The sequence below is a fragment of the Salmo salar genome, chromosome ssa24, assembly GCF_905237065.1.
Source record: "Salmo salar chromosome ssa24, Ssal_v3.1, whole genome shotgun sequence".
Taxonomy (NCBI): Eukaryota; Metazoa; Chordata; class Actinopteri; order Salmoniformes; family Salmonidae; genus Salmo; species Salmo salar.
In genome coordinates this window covers 4,461,747-4,479,041 of record NC_059465.1, presented here as the reverse complement: position 1 = coordinate 4,479,041, position 17,295 = coordinate 4,461,747, and the positions used below count along the sequence as shown (strand labels likewise).

Genomic DNA, 17,295 nt, shown 5'->3' with positions numbered 1-17,295 from the left:
ACCACCATTCCATAACATCCACTCTATGGCCACAATACAAACTGGAGCTATATATTAGAACAGCTGCATATATCAATGAATGCCTGTATTGTGTTACTGACAGGTCAGCCCGTGCCACTGCCAACACGTTATGGTGTGATATACCCAGGCAAAAATGTGTGCTGATGCTTATGAACTTGGCTGTTATGACGAGGATGAGCAGTAGTGAGAAATCCCATCACACTGATAAACTGTACTAGGAGAGGACAGCCAACTAAATGAATACCGTCGGCCGCCATTTTCCTGACTTCACTGTTCTCAAATCTGCCAGCACCACAAGGTACACAGACGCTTGACTAATATCTGAGATCAGAAAGCCTATCAGCCAGTAAGTATGAGGACTCAATAACAGGTTCATGAGAGGTTGGTCCTTATCTAAGGTAACCACAGCCGACCTATGTGACCTCAACTGATGGTGTCATTAACTTTTCTGATCCCCCCTTATCATTGCTATTAGAAATGCTATAGAATGGAGCTGACCGAGAGATGTGATATTTGTATCTATAACGCACCACAACATATCTATAACGCACCACGGCCCTGTTCAATGCTGCCCTTCTCTCCCATTGAGACTCTTTACTCCCCGTGGGTTGTGGGTCACTCACTTGGCCCTCATGAGGTCTGTGTCTTTGAGTGCTGAGCCCTGGAGATAGATGACCCTCTGGGACCACAGGGGGATCTGGAGGATACGACGCACCTGGATGTCCATCTCTGTAGGACAGAGGATCACGACATAGTAGTCCTGCAGGAGAGCAGGGTAGATACCTGTTAGATACCTTACATCTAGACTGAATGTTTGCATTTTTACATTATATTTTGCAAGCAAATTGCACAAGTTGTTAGGCACGATTTCATTGTCTTAATGACAAGGGTGACAAATAAAACGGAAATATTGAGCGTTGTCCTTTAGCGCTGCCTTTGGAGTACACACCAAATAACATAGCCTTCCTCTATTCCTGTAGACGTACCTGTAATCTAGGATGAGCGTAGAACTCGTTGAGGAAGTCCATGAGCAAGTCTATCTTCAGAGAGCTGACGCACAGGACAGCATGCTTCTCTGTCTGGGCCCGGTGTCTGCTGTAGTTCCCTCCTGACTTCTGACGCTCCATCCACAGATAGGCCAACTCCTCAAACTGACACACACACACCCACTTGGGGTTACAACAACCTGCTGTACGCTACTGTAAGTAATACACTTATAGCCTAATGATGTGCTTTTGGATGGTGACAGAGTGAGGAGTTAAAATGCTGATGCAGAAGTTAAGTTCATGAAATGGATTTCTATGGATTCTATTCATTAGCTAATGTATACTGTGGGGATTTTGGCCTTATATCAAAATGTTTTATGAGGAGGGTTGCTGCTCTGTGAAGTCCTTCTTTCTTTTCTTTCCATAACTCCTGAGCGTGCGGTCTCTGATCAAGTCTCTCGTTATCGCTCTCAGAACAAGCGTCTTGACCCTAACCAGTCAGGCTTCAAGACGGGTCACTCAACCGAGACTGCTCTTCTCGGTGTCACGGAGGCTCTCTGCACTGCCACAGCTGACTCTCTCGCCCCTCTGTTCTCATCCTCCTAGATCTATCCACTGCCTTCGACACTGAGCACGCACCCGAGGGGCTCCAGTGTTGAGGATCAGCGTGGCAGAAGTGTTGCTACCTAACCTCACCACCTCGGGGCGGTCCGTCAGGAAGTCCAGGATCCTGTTGCAGAAGGTGTTTAGTCCCAGGATCCTTAGCTTAGTGATGAGCTTTGAGGGCACTATGGTGTTGAACGCTGAGCTGTAGTCAATGAATAGCATTCTCACGTAGGTGTTCCTTTTGTCCAGGTGGGTAAGGGCAGTGTGGAGTGCAATAGAGATTGCATCATCTGTGGATCTGTTTGGGCGGTATGCAAATTGGAGTGGGTCAAGGGTTTCTGGAATAATGGTGTTAATGTGAGCCATTACCAGCCTTTCAAAGCACTTCATTGCTACGGACGTGAGTGCTATGGGTCTATAATTATTTAGGTAGGTTCTTGGGCACAGGGACTATGGTGGTCTGCTTGAAACATGTTGGTATTTCAGACTCAATCAGGGACATGTTGAAAATGTCAGTGAAGACACCTGCCAGTTCATCAGCACATGCCCTGAATACACGTCCTGGTAATCCGTCTGGCCCCGCGGCACTGTGAATGTTGACCTGTTTAAAGGTCTTACTCTCGTCGGCTACGGAGAGCGTGATCACACAGTCGTCCGGAACAGCTGATGCTCTCATGCATGCCTCAGGGTTGCTTGCCTCGAAGCGAGCATAGAAGTGATTTAGCTCATCTGGTAAGCTCGTCACTGGGCAGCTCGCAGCTGTGCTTCCCTTTGTAGTCTGTAATAGTTTGCAGGCCCTGCCACATAAGATGAGTGTCAGAGCCGGTGTAGTACGATTCAATCTTAGCCCTGTATTGGCTCTTTGCCTGTTTGATGGTTCGTCGGAAGTCATAGCAGGATTTCTTATAAGCTTCAGGGTTAGAGTCCCACACCATAAAAGCGGCAGCTCTACCCTTTAGCTCAGTGCGAATGTTGCTTCTGGTTGGGGTATGTACAGTCACTGTGGGGACAACGTCCTCGATGCACTTATTGACAAAGCCAGTAACTAATGTGGTGTACTCCTCAATGCCATCGGAAGAATCCCGGAACATGTTCCAGTCTGTGCTAGCAAAACAGTCCTGTAGTTTAGCATCGGCTTCATCTGACCACTTTTTTTATAGACTGAGTCACTGGTGCTTCTTGCTTTAATTTTAGCTTGTATGCAGGAATCAGGAGGATAGAATTGTGGTTACATTTACCAAAATGGAGGGCGAGGGAGAGCTTTGTATGCGTCTCAGTGTGTGGAGTACAGGTGATCTAGAATTTTTTCCCCCTCTGGTTGCGCATTTAACATGATAATATTTGATTATTTCCTTATACAGCTGACTGAGTGCAGTCTGAGTGCCAGCATCTGTCTGTGGTGGTAAATAAACAGCCACAAAAAGTATGGATGAAAACTCTCTTGGCAAATACTGTGGTCTACAGTTTATCATAAGATACTCTACTTCAGGTGAGCAAAATCTAGAGACTTCCTTAGATTTTGTGCACCAGCTGTTGTTTACAAATATGCACAGACCCCCCCCGTAAGATACGGTGGCAGAAACATTATGTACAAAATAAGTTACAAACAACGCAAGAAAAAACACATAATAGCAAATTGGTTAGGCGCCCGTAAAACTGCTGCCATTTCTTCCGGCGCCATTTTAGGTATACTTCACACAGGAAGCAGTGCAGGTCCTAATCGAGGCACTTGTAATCTCCCGTCTGGACTACTGCAACTCACTGTTGGTTGGGCCTTCCGCTTGTGCCATCAAACCCCTGCAACTTATCCAGAACGCTGCAGTCCGCCTGGTTTTCAACCTTCCCAAGTTCTACCATGTACCCCATTCTTCTGCACACTCAACTGGCTTCCAGTCGAAGCTCGCATCCACTACAAGACCTTGCCTACAGAGCAGCAAGTGGAACTGCCCCACCCTACCTTCAGGCTATGCTCAAACCCTACACCCCATCCCGAGCACTCCGTTCTGCCACCTTTGGTCTCTTGGCCCTCTCACCAGCTCCTGCTTAACCCAGTCCAAGCTCTTCTCTGATATGTCACCCCAATTGTGGAACCAACTTCCCCCTGAAGCTAGGACAGCAGAGTCCCTGCCCATCCTCTGAAAGCACCTGAAACGCTACCTCTTCAAATAGTATTTTAAATAAATCCCCTCCTCAACCCCCCTCACCCAACAGTTAGTGAATGCAATAACTGATCAAATGTGTCCTCATTTCTGAGTTCCAAAAACAGATGGACAGTGCATGAGGTCAGAGTATGACAAGCAGATTAATTTCAGTTTTTACACCAGATGCAACTACGTCTGTTTCTTTTTAGTTCTAGATCATGATGTTTGTTCAAGCCGTCTTAGCATTGAGGATGTCACTTTATGGTTACTACTACAGGTATACAGCTATCATTTCCAAACAGCTCTGATCAGGTACTTCTTAAATCAAATGTTGTGATACAGTGTTTGAGAACAATCAACAGTCAACCCAGGAAACATTATGGGAAATAATTTTCAGCCTCAATTATCTTTCAAAAAACATCTGGGGCCACACAGGCTATTTTCCCATTGTATAAGCTCTGTTATATTCAGTCTCATACCTGTAGCGGGAGCACCACGAGGGCCACACAGATGAGAATGACCACCAGCAGCTGAGAAGGCCAGATATGAGGTGTGACGTCACCATAGCCCACCGTAGAGAAGGTGACAATGCAGAAATACAGAGAGTTGAACAGAGTCAGGTTCTTTCCGGCCCTCTCTAGATGCTGGATACCACACGCCCTGGAAGGAGGAGAGGGATTTCACATTTAGGGGGCAACATTTTGCACGAGGTAGTCTTGCGAGCATAGACGCTCAGTGCTCAATATTGTACGTTTCTGAATCTGTATTATGGAGAACCACTAGAACGCTGGAACTAGGCTTTGCATGAGGAAATAGCAGTGTGCTTATGTAACCGATGTGAAATGGCTGGCTGGTTAGCGGTGGTGGCGTTTCAATCGGTGACGTCACTCGCTCTGAGACCTGAAGTAGTTGTTCCCCTTGCTCTGCAAGGGCTGCGGCTTTTGTGGCGCGATGGGTAACGATGCTTCGTGGGTGTCAGTTGTTGATGTGTGCAGAGGGTCCCTGGTTCAAGCCCAGGTTGGGGCGAAGAGAGGGACGGAAGCTATACTGTTACACTTATTAGAATAAGGATAGATTTAATTAAAATATGGATACGTTGAATTAACAAAGAGAAAGGTGAATTACACTATCATGTAATGATAGTAGGGTGATGAGTCAATATGACCTACTCATTTCTACCGGCTTCATTACCGATAATATTTCAGAGGCTTTGGCATACATCTACATTGAAATTCAGCCTGGCAGATTAAGGATCAAAATCCTACTTTCCCCATGATCAATGCACCACAACACTTCTGCTCTGATCTGTGTAATCAGTGAGAATGATACCATTGATTCTGCTGTCTGTTCTGACTGACTTCCTCAGTTAGTTCTCTGTATTGGATAATGACATGTAGAGGTCGACCGATTAATCAGGGCCGATTTCAAGTTTTCATAACAATCGGTAATCGGTATTTTTGGCCACCGATTTGCCGAATGACAATTACAACAATACTGAATGAACACTTTTCTTTTACCTTAATATAATACATCAATAAAATCAATTTAGCCTCAAATAAATAATGAAACATGTTCAATTTGGTTTAAATAATGCAAAAGCAAAGTGTTGGAGAAGAAAGTAAAAGTGCAATATGTGCCATGTAAAAAGCTAACGTTTAAGTTCCTTGCTCAGAACATGAGAACATATGAAAGCTGGTGGTTCCTTTTAACATGAGTCTTCAATATTCCCAGGTAAGAAGTTTTAGGTTGTAGTTATTATAGGAATTATAGGACTATTTCTCTCTATACCATTTGTATTTCATATACCTTTGACTATTGGATGTTCTTATAGGCACTTTAGTATTGCCAGTGTAACAGTATAGCTTCCGTCCCTCTCCTCGCCCCTACCTGGGCTCGAAGCAGGAACACATCAACAACAGCCACCCTCGAAGCATACTACTCCAAGTCTCAGAGCGAGTGTCATCACCGATTGAAACGCTATTAGCGCGCACCCCGCTAACTAGCTAGCCATTTCACATCGGTTACACCAGCCTAATCTCAAGAGTTGACAGGCTTGAAATCATAAACAGCTCAATGCTTGAAGCACAGCGAAGAGCTGCTGGCAAACACACAAAAGTGCTGTTTGAATGAATGCTTACGAGCCTGCTGCTGCAAACCATCGCTCAGTCAGACTGCTCTATCAAATATCAAATCATAGACTTAATTATAACATAATAACACACAGAAATACGAGCCTTTGGTCATTGATATGGCCGAATCTGGAAACTATCATTTCGAAAACAAAACGTTTATTCTTTCAGTGAAATACGGAACTGTTCCGTATTTTATCTAACGGGTGGCATCCCTAAGTCTAAATATTGCTGTTACATTCTACAACCTTCAATGTTATGTCATAATTATGTACAATTCTGGCAAATTAATTACGGTCTTTCTTAGGAATAAATGGACTTCACACAGTTCGCAACGAGCCAGGCGGCCCAAACTGCTGCATATACCCTGACTGCTTGCACAGAAGGCAAGAGAAGTGACACAATTTCCCTGTTTATAAGAAATTCATGTTAGCAGGCAATATTAATTAAATATGCAGGTTTAAAAATATATACGTGTGTTTTGATTTTAAAGAAAGGCATTGATGTTTATGGTTAGATTTGGTGCAACGACACTGCTAAATCATCACCCGTTTGGCGAAGTAGGCTGTGATTCGATGAGAAATTAACAGGCACCGCATCGATTATATGCAACGCAGGACACGCTAGATAAACTAGTAATATCATCAACCATGTGTAGTCAACTAGTGATTATGTTAAGATTGATTGTTTTTTACAAGATAAGTTTAATGCTAGCTAGCAACTTACCTTGGCTTCTTGCTGCCCTTGCGTAACAGGTAGTCAGCCTGCCATGCAGGCTCCTCGTGGAGTGCAATGTAAGGCAGGTGGTTAGAGCGTTGGACTAGTAACCGGAAGGTTGCAAAAACGAATCCCCGAGCTGACAAGGTAAAAATCTGTCGTTCTGCCCCTGAACAAGGCAGTTAACCCACCGTTCCTAGGCCGTCATTGAAAATAAGAATGTGTTCTTAACTGACTTGCCTAGTTAAATAAAGGTGTATACATTTTTTTTAAATAATAAAATAAATCAAATCAGCCAAATCGGTGCCCAAAAATACCGATTTCCGATTGTTATGAAAACTTGAAATCGGCCCTAATTAATCGGCCATTCCGATTAATCGGTTGACCTCTAATTACGACCAATTTGGCCCATTTTAATAGCGTCACCTTTTTTCAATGTTTCTTACACCTAACCAGATTCTATCAGATCTGTGTGTAATGGGAGGGAACCTTTTTGTGGAATGAGATGCTGCCCATGGTGCCAGATCCATGGAGTTTCAAGGGAAAAGGGTCTGGGATCAGGGAGAACATACCCAGTGAAGACCAGACAGAGAAGGGTGCAGATAAGTATGAGGACCTGGTTGAACATGGCAGAGTGGGTCCTCTGGATGGCACGATGGAGATCGTTCTGAGGAGAAAGAGGGGTAGCGGGAGAGTGGGAAGGAGAAAGACAGTGAGAAGGAGTGTTAATATTAAATCGGTTGGTCAGTCAATTGGTCTGCTGGTCAACCAGTCTGTCTGCCTATCTATCTACGCCAGTGTCACGACTTCCGCCGAAGTCGGTCCCTCTCCTTGTTCGGGCGGCGTTCAGCGGTCGACGTCACCGGTCTTCTAGCCATCGCCGATCCACCTTTCATTTTCCATTTATTTTGTCTTCCCACACACCTGGTTTCAATTCCATCATTACATGTTGTGTATTCAACCCTCTGTTCCCCCCATGTCCTTGTCCGGAATTGTTTATTGTACTGCTTGTGCACGTTATGCTGGTGTGTAATGGGTTTTGTTTGCACATTGATTTATTGTTCTGTTTACGGTGGTTTTGTTTATTAAACTGCGCCATTGTAAATCAGTTTTTGCTCTCCTGCGCCTGACTTCTCTGCCGCCAGTACGCACCCCCTACAGCCAGTGGTATTTAAACATTTTCACCGGGCATCCCATTTTTTCTGCCAGAACTTCTGGGGACCCCATTTTTTCACCAAGAACTTCTTGCAACCCCACCCCACCCTAAATCTAATGACACAACCTTAAAAATCGGTACATTTATATTTTTACACCAATAAATACAGTAACCTTTAATTCAATTTTCAAAATGAAAAGAACCCAATAAATACATTTACTTAATAACATTTTATTTTCAAATTATCTTTCTCAAAAACTTGTGTACAGTATATTGTCCCATTTTAATTTCAAAAATATATATTTTGGCAAACCCGACTTTGAATAGCACTGATCTACACCATCTCTGTCTGTTTATTTCTATAGCAAACATATCTGGTTACTTTGATACTGATGCAACCATTCATTAAACATGACCTTTCCTCAGATATACCAGTGGGCATGCAGTCCATGCCACACCTTGTTAAATGTTTCTGCCTGGCTGATTTGCTACCCACCATCTCCCCTCCATTCTCTTCAAGCTACCTACCCACCACGTCTCTTCATTACGTGTTAATGTTTCTGCCTGTCTGACTAGCTACTTCCCTCCAACCTCTCTAGGCTAGATCTGTTCTCTGTTCTCTCTCACAGCACTGGTCTCCTTGGCCCTGGACCTAACCATCTGCCCACAGAGAGATGCTGCTGGCTCTGCCTCAAATCTACACTCATTGACGGTTTGCTTTACTCAATACAAATAGAAACTGGGTGTCTTTTGACTATTTATAACTAGAGAATTTCTACCCACCACTGCTTTGGACTGTCTTCTCACATAATGCAGACAGAGTTTGGCTATTCTACTGGTAGACTACTGTATATAATCTCTTAGAACTGATTCATGTATTGTCACGTGTGCTCCCTCTCCGGCCTCTAGGTCACCAGGCTGCTCGTTAGGGCACACCTGTCACCAGCGTTACGCGCATAACGACACTCAACTGGACTAACCGCTTTGATTACCTGCCCTTTATATGTCACTCCCTTTCGTTTCTTCCCTAGTCGTCATTGTTGCTGTTTCATGTCAGTGCGCTGTTTGTTTCTTGTTTTATTCATTTATTTATTAAATGTATTCACTCCCTGAACTTGCTTCCCGACTCTCAGCGTACATCGTTACATGTATTCCCCGCGAATGAAACTGGTTGAAATGACGTCATTGCAACTAGTTTTGTCCGGTTTTGCCTGCTGCGTTATGGTTATAGCATATACTCACAATCATATTCTCCAGGGCACACTTGGCTAACCAGCAGTTGAGAAACACTGGGATGAAGATGTTTCTCAACGGCGGCCAGAAGATCTGAAAAGACAATTGAATGAGTGAATACTCGAGCCTAGGGCAATATGCACATGTACAGTGTAGGCCTATGCTCCCATCATCAAGTTTCGATACTCATAGTCTTGCGTTACGATACTCCTAAGTCTCGAGAGCCTGAAATCGACACCATAAACACTGCAAAAAGTAATATGTTTGCTAATGGGCCTTGTTTGCTTGTGGAATATGGTGTGTGTGTGTGTGCGTGTGTGTGAGATCAGATAGAAGAAGACTCACAGTAATTATAAATGGCACGGTATTAATCATCTCCAGGATGAAGGAGATCTGGAACATCTGCTCCCAGATATTCCCCTGGAACAAAGAAACAGGGTCAATGCAGTGTAAGCCAAGGCTGTGTATTAATTACAGTAATAGTGAACAGATCAGAACTATTATATTTTATTTAACCTTTATTTAACTAGGCAAGTCATTTAAGAACAAATTCTTATTTACAATGATGGTCTACCGGAGAACAGTGGGTTAACTGCCTTGTTCAGGGGCAGAATGACAGACTTTTACCTTGTCAGCTCGGTGATTCAATCCAGCAACCTTTCGGTTACTAGCCCAACGCTCTAACCACCGGGCTACCTGCCGCCTCGAATGCGAAAATAACTATGATCAATCACACCTGGGTTCAAACACTATTCTAAATAACTTAAAATACTTTAGCTGAGCTTGACTGAGCTTGCCTGGTGCAATGGAACCAATAAAATAGGGACAAAACTGCGAACCCCGCCCATCTGGTAGACTGAGCGTTTGCTCTAAAGTGTTAGCCGTGGCATTAGCTCTGTCTGTGTACTAATTACAGTAATAGTGACTAGGTCCGAATACCAAAACAACACCAATATCGTTGTAGTAATGACAAGCCCTCATAACTTATCATAATAAAAGGATTCATTAAAACAAATGGGGATGGGATCTATCTGCCAAAACAAACTAAACCCAATGTACTTTGTCCTCCTGAAGTAGATCAAACTTCACCTAAATCATCAAAGACACATAGCAAAGTAGCACTTTAATTAATGGGTCATTTAAGGAAATAAAATCAATGTAGGATGGACACCTAATCTTTAATTCATTGGGATTCCAGGACTTTGTTCAATGGGATAGCGTATTAATTATCTGTTCTTCTGGCCCAGGTTAGAGCTAAGTGAAGGTGCATTCACACTGGTCGCTGTAAAAACTTTGCCAGAAAGTTCACCAATTAAATGCAATCTCACACAGACATGCCTCAGGACTGCTCAATGAAATTACTTCCTTCTAGCTTATACGACCCTGACTGAGTACAGCTGAGGTGGCTTACCTTGTAGCTGAGATATGTGAGGAGCATTGCCTCCAGGAAACTGATTAAGGCCACGGTCACCTGGAGCAGAACAGACAGAAGAAACATATTACCTGGGCTGCAATCTAACCAAGGCACCTAGGCAATTCATTACTTGAGAGAGATGTGTTGTAAAGTCGTTCCTGTTCTAAAAACTTTCCGGCTGTAAAATGTTTTCAGTTTAAATGCTGTGTGTTAAGATGCTACGTTTTACTTGGACTCCAGTACCAATAAAGATGACTCTTGGTAGGGTCAAAATTCCAAAATGTTTGGAAAGGCATAGAGGACGGAATCTTGAAATCTGCATGAATTCCTACATTGGTGTCAATGGGAGATTCACAGGGATATGTACGCATATGGGTTCGGCCCAGAGTGATTGTGTGGCTATTGTTGAATGAAAAACATGAGATGCTATGTTTGTGACTCTCAGTCTCCTCTTACCTGTATCGCCCAGACAGGAACCCTTCTGTTCACCCAGAAAATCAACTCCCTTTCACAAGACAAAACAACCTTATTGATTATATAGTATGTACTGTATATTTATTATTATTATTATTATTATTAATATTATTATTATCATCATCATACAAAATTAATTCTCCCTTTCACAAGACAAAACAGTATTATTGAGTAGGCTATAAATACACCATATGGGTTAGACCAGGGGTCACCAACCTTTTTGAAACAGAGCTACTTCATGGGTACTGAGTCATATGAAGGGCTACCAGTTTGATACGCTCTTCTGAAATAACAAATTTGCTCAGTTTGCCTTTAGTTATACGTTATTAATAATGATTAATGATACTCATCTATGTGAAGACACTGATCACGTTAATAATTTCTCACAATAATTATCAACAATGACAATAAGGTGGGAAACAGATATCAATATTCAGCACTTTAATCTCAGTAATTGTTAAATGTTCAGATGATCACTTACATCACTACATTTCATAGGAAAAATGTCCCATTTTCACTAGCCACTGACAAACCCTTTTAACAAATCATGAACTATGTTGCACTATGTTTCAAAAAGTTATCAATTATGTAATGTTAGAAAAATCAACTTATTTTTCAATAAATCTTGTCACATTTTGAACTAATGACCAAATCTGCTGCATTTTTAACACACTTTTAAATTGAACACAATTCTTCAATATTTTAATTCAACTTCGCCATGGCACTGCCATGTTGCCACTGACAACATCTGGTATGTTTCTTTGTTAGTGGGAAGAGTGGCATTGCATGCTGTTCACCAGTGTATTGTAATCTGGTGTGTAACTTGACACTGCAATTGTGAGTGAGTCTTTCAGATGTGCATCAGTGAGGCGTGTTCTGTGTTTGTTCTTGATGAAGTTCATGTCAGAAAACGCTGATTCACAGAGATAGGTTGAACCAAACAGGCTAGCAACCTTCATAGCTGCTGTGCATACTCCACTGCACTTCTCTGTGTCAACAAGGCACCAAAAGTTTGGTGCAGCCTGGTAGGCTTTGAGGTGGAGGTCATTTTGCAATGTTATGATTTCAATCTCCACCTGTCCAGCATCCAAGTTGAACGTTGCACTTAGTTGCTCAGCAAAGAATGTTGTGTCCACATTCATGAAAGGATTGGAAATGAACGACACACATGGCTCAAGCTGATGAAGGTCACAAAACCTATTCTCAAACTCTTGCCCAAGTCTGGGCAAGAGTTTGAGTACTTTGAGTACAGTACTTTTCTGCAACTTTGTCAAATGTCTCAGATGCAGAAGCATTGTCTTTCAGCACCGACTGCACAGAGGGAAAGTGCAGCACCTTTTTTTTCTGTAAATCCACAGAGAAAATGTTCATCTTGGCTTTAAATGCATTTAAAGCACTTATCAGATCAACAACAGTCTTACCTTTGCCTTGCAGCTTGCAGTTCAAGTCGTTTAGTTTCCCAGTAATGTCCGTCAAAAATGCAAGGTCAAGTGTCCACTCTGTGTCCTCTAGCAGTGAGACGTCTTCACCTTTGGACTGCTCGAACTCTTTGATTTCACCCAAAAGTGACAAAAAACGAAGTAAAACTCATCCTCTGCTAAGCCATCGGATTTCTGTGTGTAGCAGCAGGTCACCATATTCAGCTGACATCTCCTCCAATAGCACCTTGAAAATCCTGTGCTGTTTTGCTTTGGAGCGGATGTTGTTTATGATGCCTGCTGGTGAATGATGCAGTGGTAATGCAGAAATTTTGAGAAGTCTGGGTCACTTTTACAGTGAGCGATGAAACCTGTATGTCGGCCGATCATAGCAGGAGCCCCGTCTGTAGTCACCGCTACCAGCTTTTCCAATGGTACCATTTTCTGCACGAAAAACTCCTTCACCGTGTTATAAATGTCAACTCCCCTCGTAGTTGTCTTTAAGGGCAGTAGTGCCAGGAGTTCTTCTCTTGTGGAGAAATCTTCAAACACCATCCGGATAAAAACTAACAGCTGCGCTATACTGCTGCTGTCCACGGACTCGTCGCACTGGATGCTAAACCAGCTGCACTTCGCCAGAAACTGCATTCAGCTACCATCTTCGCTGCGCCCGCTAGCTTACTCTCCACGAGCACTGTTTTTTTTTCGAGCGCACAATACTGACCTTTGAACTAGAGTAGGTCAGAGTTCACCTAAACTTATCTAAACTCATGTATAATCAAAATATTTTTAAGATATTGTCATTTTTAAATATATATAAATGCAAGTGTGATTAAAAAGAATAGCAACAGGATACAATTAAATTTCAGACGCGGCTCACTAGTGAGTTGTGCTATTTTTAGACCAGGCCTGCGGGCGACTCATCTGGTCCCTGGGGGCGACCTGGTGCCCGCGGGCACCGTGTTGGTGACCCCTGGGCTAGACAATACTAATTCCAAAACACCACCTGATAACTATGGAATTAGCTGAGCACATTACAATCCAAAACACATTCAAAGCCCAGGGTCAAGTCAATGTACAGTGACCCTCATAACTTACCAGTTGATTTCTGTGATTTCTGTGGATTCTGCTGTGGCTGTGCTTGTTCTATTCTGACAGTTGACACTGCAAATGAAATGCATAGGAAAGGTGGGGGGAAGGAAGTCATTCAGAGAGTGTGTGTGTGTGTGGTGAAAAATATACCCTGTGGGTAATAGTCACCATCACTCACTCAGTACTGTATGCTGCCATGGTGATGGCCGGGAGGCAGAGGGACTATGTCATTAAGAGCTTCTGGCGGCGGGATACACAAACAAACATATCCTGCTTCCCCATCACTACACTAAGACTGAGAGAAAGGCTGCCCCATCACCAACATCGCTCTTTCAGGCTTTGTGTCTCACACTCACAAATAAAAAACTAATTTCAGTCATAGAAACTCTGAATCTTTTTTTATCTGGACCAAATAGTTCTCTTTTCAACTGTGTGAAAGTTAGATTCTCTGAATCAAACTATACCCACATGGATGAATACCACATTTATCAATCAATAGGAATAAAATACGTAATCAGTAAAGTATGTATGTATTCTGTCTCCTAGCGCCCACACAAGGCTGTATTCACCAGCTAAATGACAAATCACAGTTTAGCATACATGGTGAGTCACTAGTAAGAGGTGAAATAGCAGGACTCTAGTAAGAGATAGATGCAATTGTAGGAGTCTCACCATACTCCAGTGACCTGTTCAGGGTCGTCCAGAGCCACTCTGATGACGTAAAGGGCACACGTCAACAGCTTCAAGGAGAAGTTAAACAGACGGATCCTTAGGCCTGCAGGGGAGCAAACACAATATAACACTAAAGGCCAGATTTACTAAGTAATTGCATTGGGAGCAAATCTGTTCACCTGTTTCCAAGAGGGAATTAAACGATTATAGCTGACAAAGGTCAAATCAAGCTTAATAACTTATTATGGTAAAGAGTAACTGAATTTGTGCTGATTTATCACCTATTAAAAAACGAATATGCTTAATCCGGGCTATTGTATATTAATAAATCTGGATGATGTTTGCAGTAAAGTTTTTGTAATGCAAGACACATTAGTATAGGGATATACTAGTTTAGGAAATGCATTTTTAACTTGGAAACTGACCTCATCCTGGGCCAATGAAATAAGAGGTGGGGACATTTAATCGAATATCCGGATATCCAAGCAGACGTTAGTATTCGATTACTTGAGTGAGTGTTCATTTTCGGAGAACAGAAATTGTAGGCCTATTTTGACAATAAAAAAGATTTGTTATAAATTAAATGATATTATCCTTGTGACATTGTTACCTACCATGACATTTGAAATACTTAATAAAATATATTCTATTTTTATAACCGTGCTGAGCTAATGCTGCACATTTAGACTTCCAGTCAGAATCAGTTCTATCACGGCAAAAAAAATCAGACTTCTTTCATTGTTGCTTTTAGCCAAAAACTACAGAGAAGAGCAGCCAGCCCTCTGTTAATTACCTCTGCCATGTGCATTTGCGGCATTCTGAATGGTCAAGAGTCGAGGGCATTTTTTATTTCAACTACGCTTTACAGATTTCCGAATGTTTTAAAATGATTCTACCTGACAGATGTATCATCTCTCACCTGAACCTGTTAGAGTGCTGCCCTTCTGTATCTTCTCCGTCTGTCTGTGGCCAGAAAAAAGTGATTATATCCGTCTACGGACAGAGCCAGTGATTCTGCCTTACCGGACATCTCTCCTCCCCTGAACCCTATCTGTCTAAGTGCCCAGGCTGTGCTTTCTGCTCTCTCTCTGACCAGTCTAAAGTGACAATATATGTCTATGCACAGAGCCATGACTGACACGGCTTCATGCTGGTCTGGCAAGCCTTCACAACTGATTTACCCCGACTCTTCTTTTTCACACACAGCTCCCAGCAACAACACAGCACAGGTGTCACTGCTTTGAAGTAGGGATTAAAGACAAGGTTCAACAACTATATGGCAACCTGTGGGGGAGGTCGTGTTTGAATGCTGTATGTTGTGGCAGGTATATAAAGCAGTGGAATAGAGGATTAATTATTATGATAATTGGGGAAGAATAACACAACCCAGAGTACGGTGACAGTAAAGTCATTACAACAACACTGTGTTTGCACAAGGCTGACACACACACACACACCACACACACACACACACACACACACACACACACACACACACACACACACACCCCTTGCCTGGCTGCAGATACACATGTAAGTCAGAGGATGGTGCTAGTTGCTTTACAAAGACAATTTTCATTTTTAAATCATCCAAGCCTGCCTGCCATTGAATCTCTTTGCAATATAAACTCACCAGGGGACCCAGTTACAACATCGACGCTTCACAATGGTTCTAAACTGAACAGGCCAAAACAATCATTGTAAATGGCTTGCTGGCTCAGCAGTAGGCTCTATACAGGTTGGATTTGCATGACATTTCTATTTGGCCCTGATGCTTTTTTTCTATAACAGATGGGAAGTTGCTCAGAGATAACGACTACTACATTGCAAACAGTAACAACATACTGCAACCACACACACACACACACACACCTAAGATTGATGTCTAACACACACATTGTGCATGGCAAGTTGGACAGATATGTCCATTTTAGAAAGCCTACTGTACCTTATGTCCTAATCAGAAATGATAATACCTTCTCCCTCAACAAAAAACCTAAAGTATTGTCCTCCTTTCACACTTACATGGTGTGTAGATACAGCACCATGTGTCGCGACAACTAATTGAAAACCCTGACTGGAGCTGAAATTGCATATGCAATGCACCTTATCACTTAGATTAAAGTTATTATCCTTCTCGTTTCCAGGTCTCTGACTTCCTTGTTATGTGACAGTACTGTACTTCTCTGTGCTGTAATCTACTTACTTGACCTTTGGTTTTTGATGAAGAACAGCTTGAGCCTCTCCTTGAAGGTGTTTTCATTCACATAGAACTCCACCTGCACCCTGGACAGAAGAGAGACAGTCAGTACAACTACCATGGAAGGTCACATGCATCCATATAGATACAAGGACCATGGTTTTGTGGTTAAATTCTGAATGGTGTCATGATATTAGTGAGTACATGAACTTTATCAAGATGCATTCTGGTGAATACTGGGAAGCTCTGTTTTTTTGTGTATCTGTGACATCCAATGTTGCATTAGAGTACCATATGAGGAATTCAACAGTGTGAGTGAAGGAACATAGCTGGTCCTGGATGGGAGACCAGATGCTGCTGGAAGTGGTGTTGGAGGGCCAGTAGGAGGCACCCTTTCCTCTGGTCTAAATGAAATACCAATGCCACATGGCAGTGATTGGGGACATTGCCCTGTGTAGGGTGCTGTATTTCGGATGAGATGTTAAACAGGTGTCCTGACTCCCTGTGGTCACTAAAGATCCCATGGCACTCGTAAGAGTAGGGGTGTTAACCCTGGAGTCCTGGCTAAATTCCCAATCTGGCCCTCATACAAAACCAGTTCCTTTCATTGATTCTGTTTTCCTGGAATGGGTAGCTAGACAGATAATGCTTAGATTTAAAGAAGTAATACATCGTAATGGCCCCTTTATAGTCTGTTATTACCCACAGTGGTCCAATTACGACCACAAAGTTTAATAAATTATTAAAGAGATGAACAGTAACCATGGGAATTTGGAAACATATATTAGAGGTTGAATATTGTTATACGACAGAGCAATGGATCTGATGTGGCACAACAACACATTGAGAATGCAATCTGTTTTAACATCAATGCCTTCCCTGTCTGCAGGGATGCAAATTGGTGAGGGCCCAAAAAGGTGACACTTTTTTGTTGTTGCACTGAAACATGCAAAAACAATCCCTGCTAGGGGGAAATGCAGGTTAACTAATTAAACAACAAAGAATATGATCTACATGATCAGTCTCTGTGTGAAAA

The 17,295-nt window shown here is 42.6% G+C and overlaps 1 protein-coding gene across 7 annotated transcripts in view; it reads right to left on the bottom strand.

The window, feature by feature from the left end:
- Nucleotides 1–17,295, bottom strand: part of LOC106585221 (potassium channel subfamily T member 1) — an 88,376-nt gene that overhangs the window by 43,750 nt on the left and 27,331 nt on the right. For all 7 annotated transcript variants that reach the window (XM_014171192.2, XM_045706783.1, XM_014171193.2 and 4 more), the window contains 11 exons: nucleotides 16,266–16,345; nucleotides 14,060–14,162; nucleotides 13,394–13,459; nucleotides 10,860–10,908; nucleotides 10,401–10,460; nucleotides 9,335–9,409; nucleotides 8,999–9,082; nucleotides 7,173–7,267; nucleotides 4,234–4,414; nucleotides 1,008–1,172; nucleotides 645–781 (listed from right to left, as the gene is read on the bottom strand). In XM_014171192.2, coding sequence (XP_014026667.1) covers nucleotides 645–781; nucleotides 1,008–1,172; nucleotides 4,234–4,414; nucleotides 7,173–7,267; nucleotides 8,999–9,082; nucleotides 9,335–9,409; nucleotides 10,401–10,460; nucleotides 10,860–10,908; nucleotides 13,394–13,459; nucleotides 14,060–14,162; nucleotides 16,266–16,345 — 1,095 coding nt within the window. The remainder of the gene's footprint in view (nucleotides 1–644; nucleotides 782–1,007; nucleotides 1,173–4,233; nucleotides 4,415–7,172; nucleotides 7,268–8,998; nucleotides 9,083–9,334; nucleotides 9,410–10,400; nucleotides 10,461–10,859; nucleotides 10,909–13,393; nucleotides 13,460–14,059; nucleotides 14,163–16,265; nucleotides 16,346–17,295) is intronic.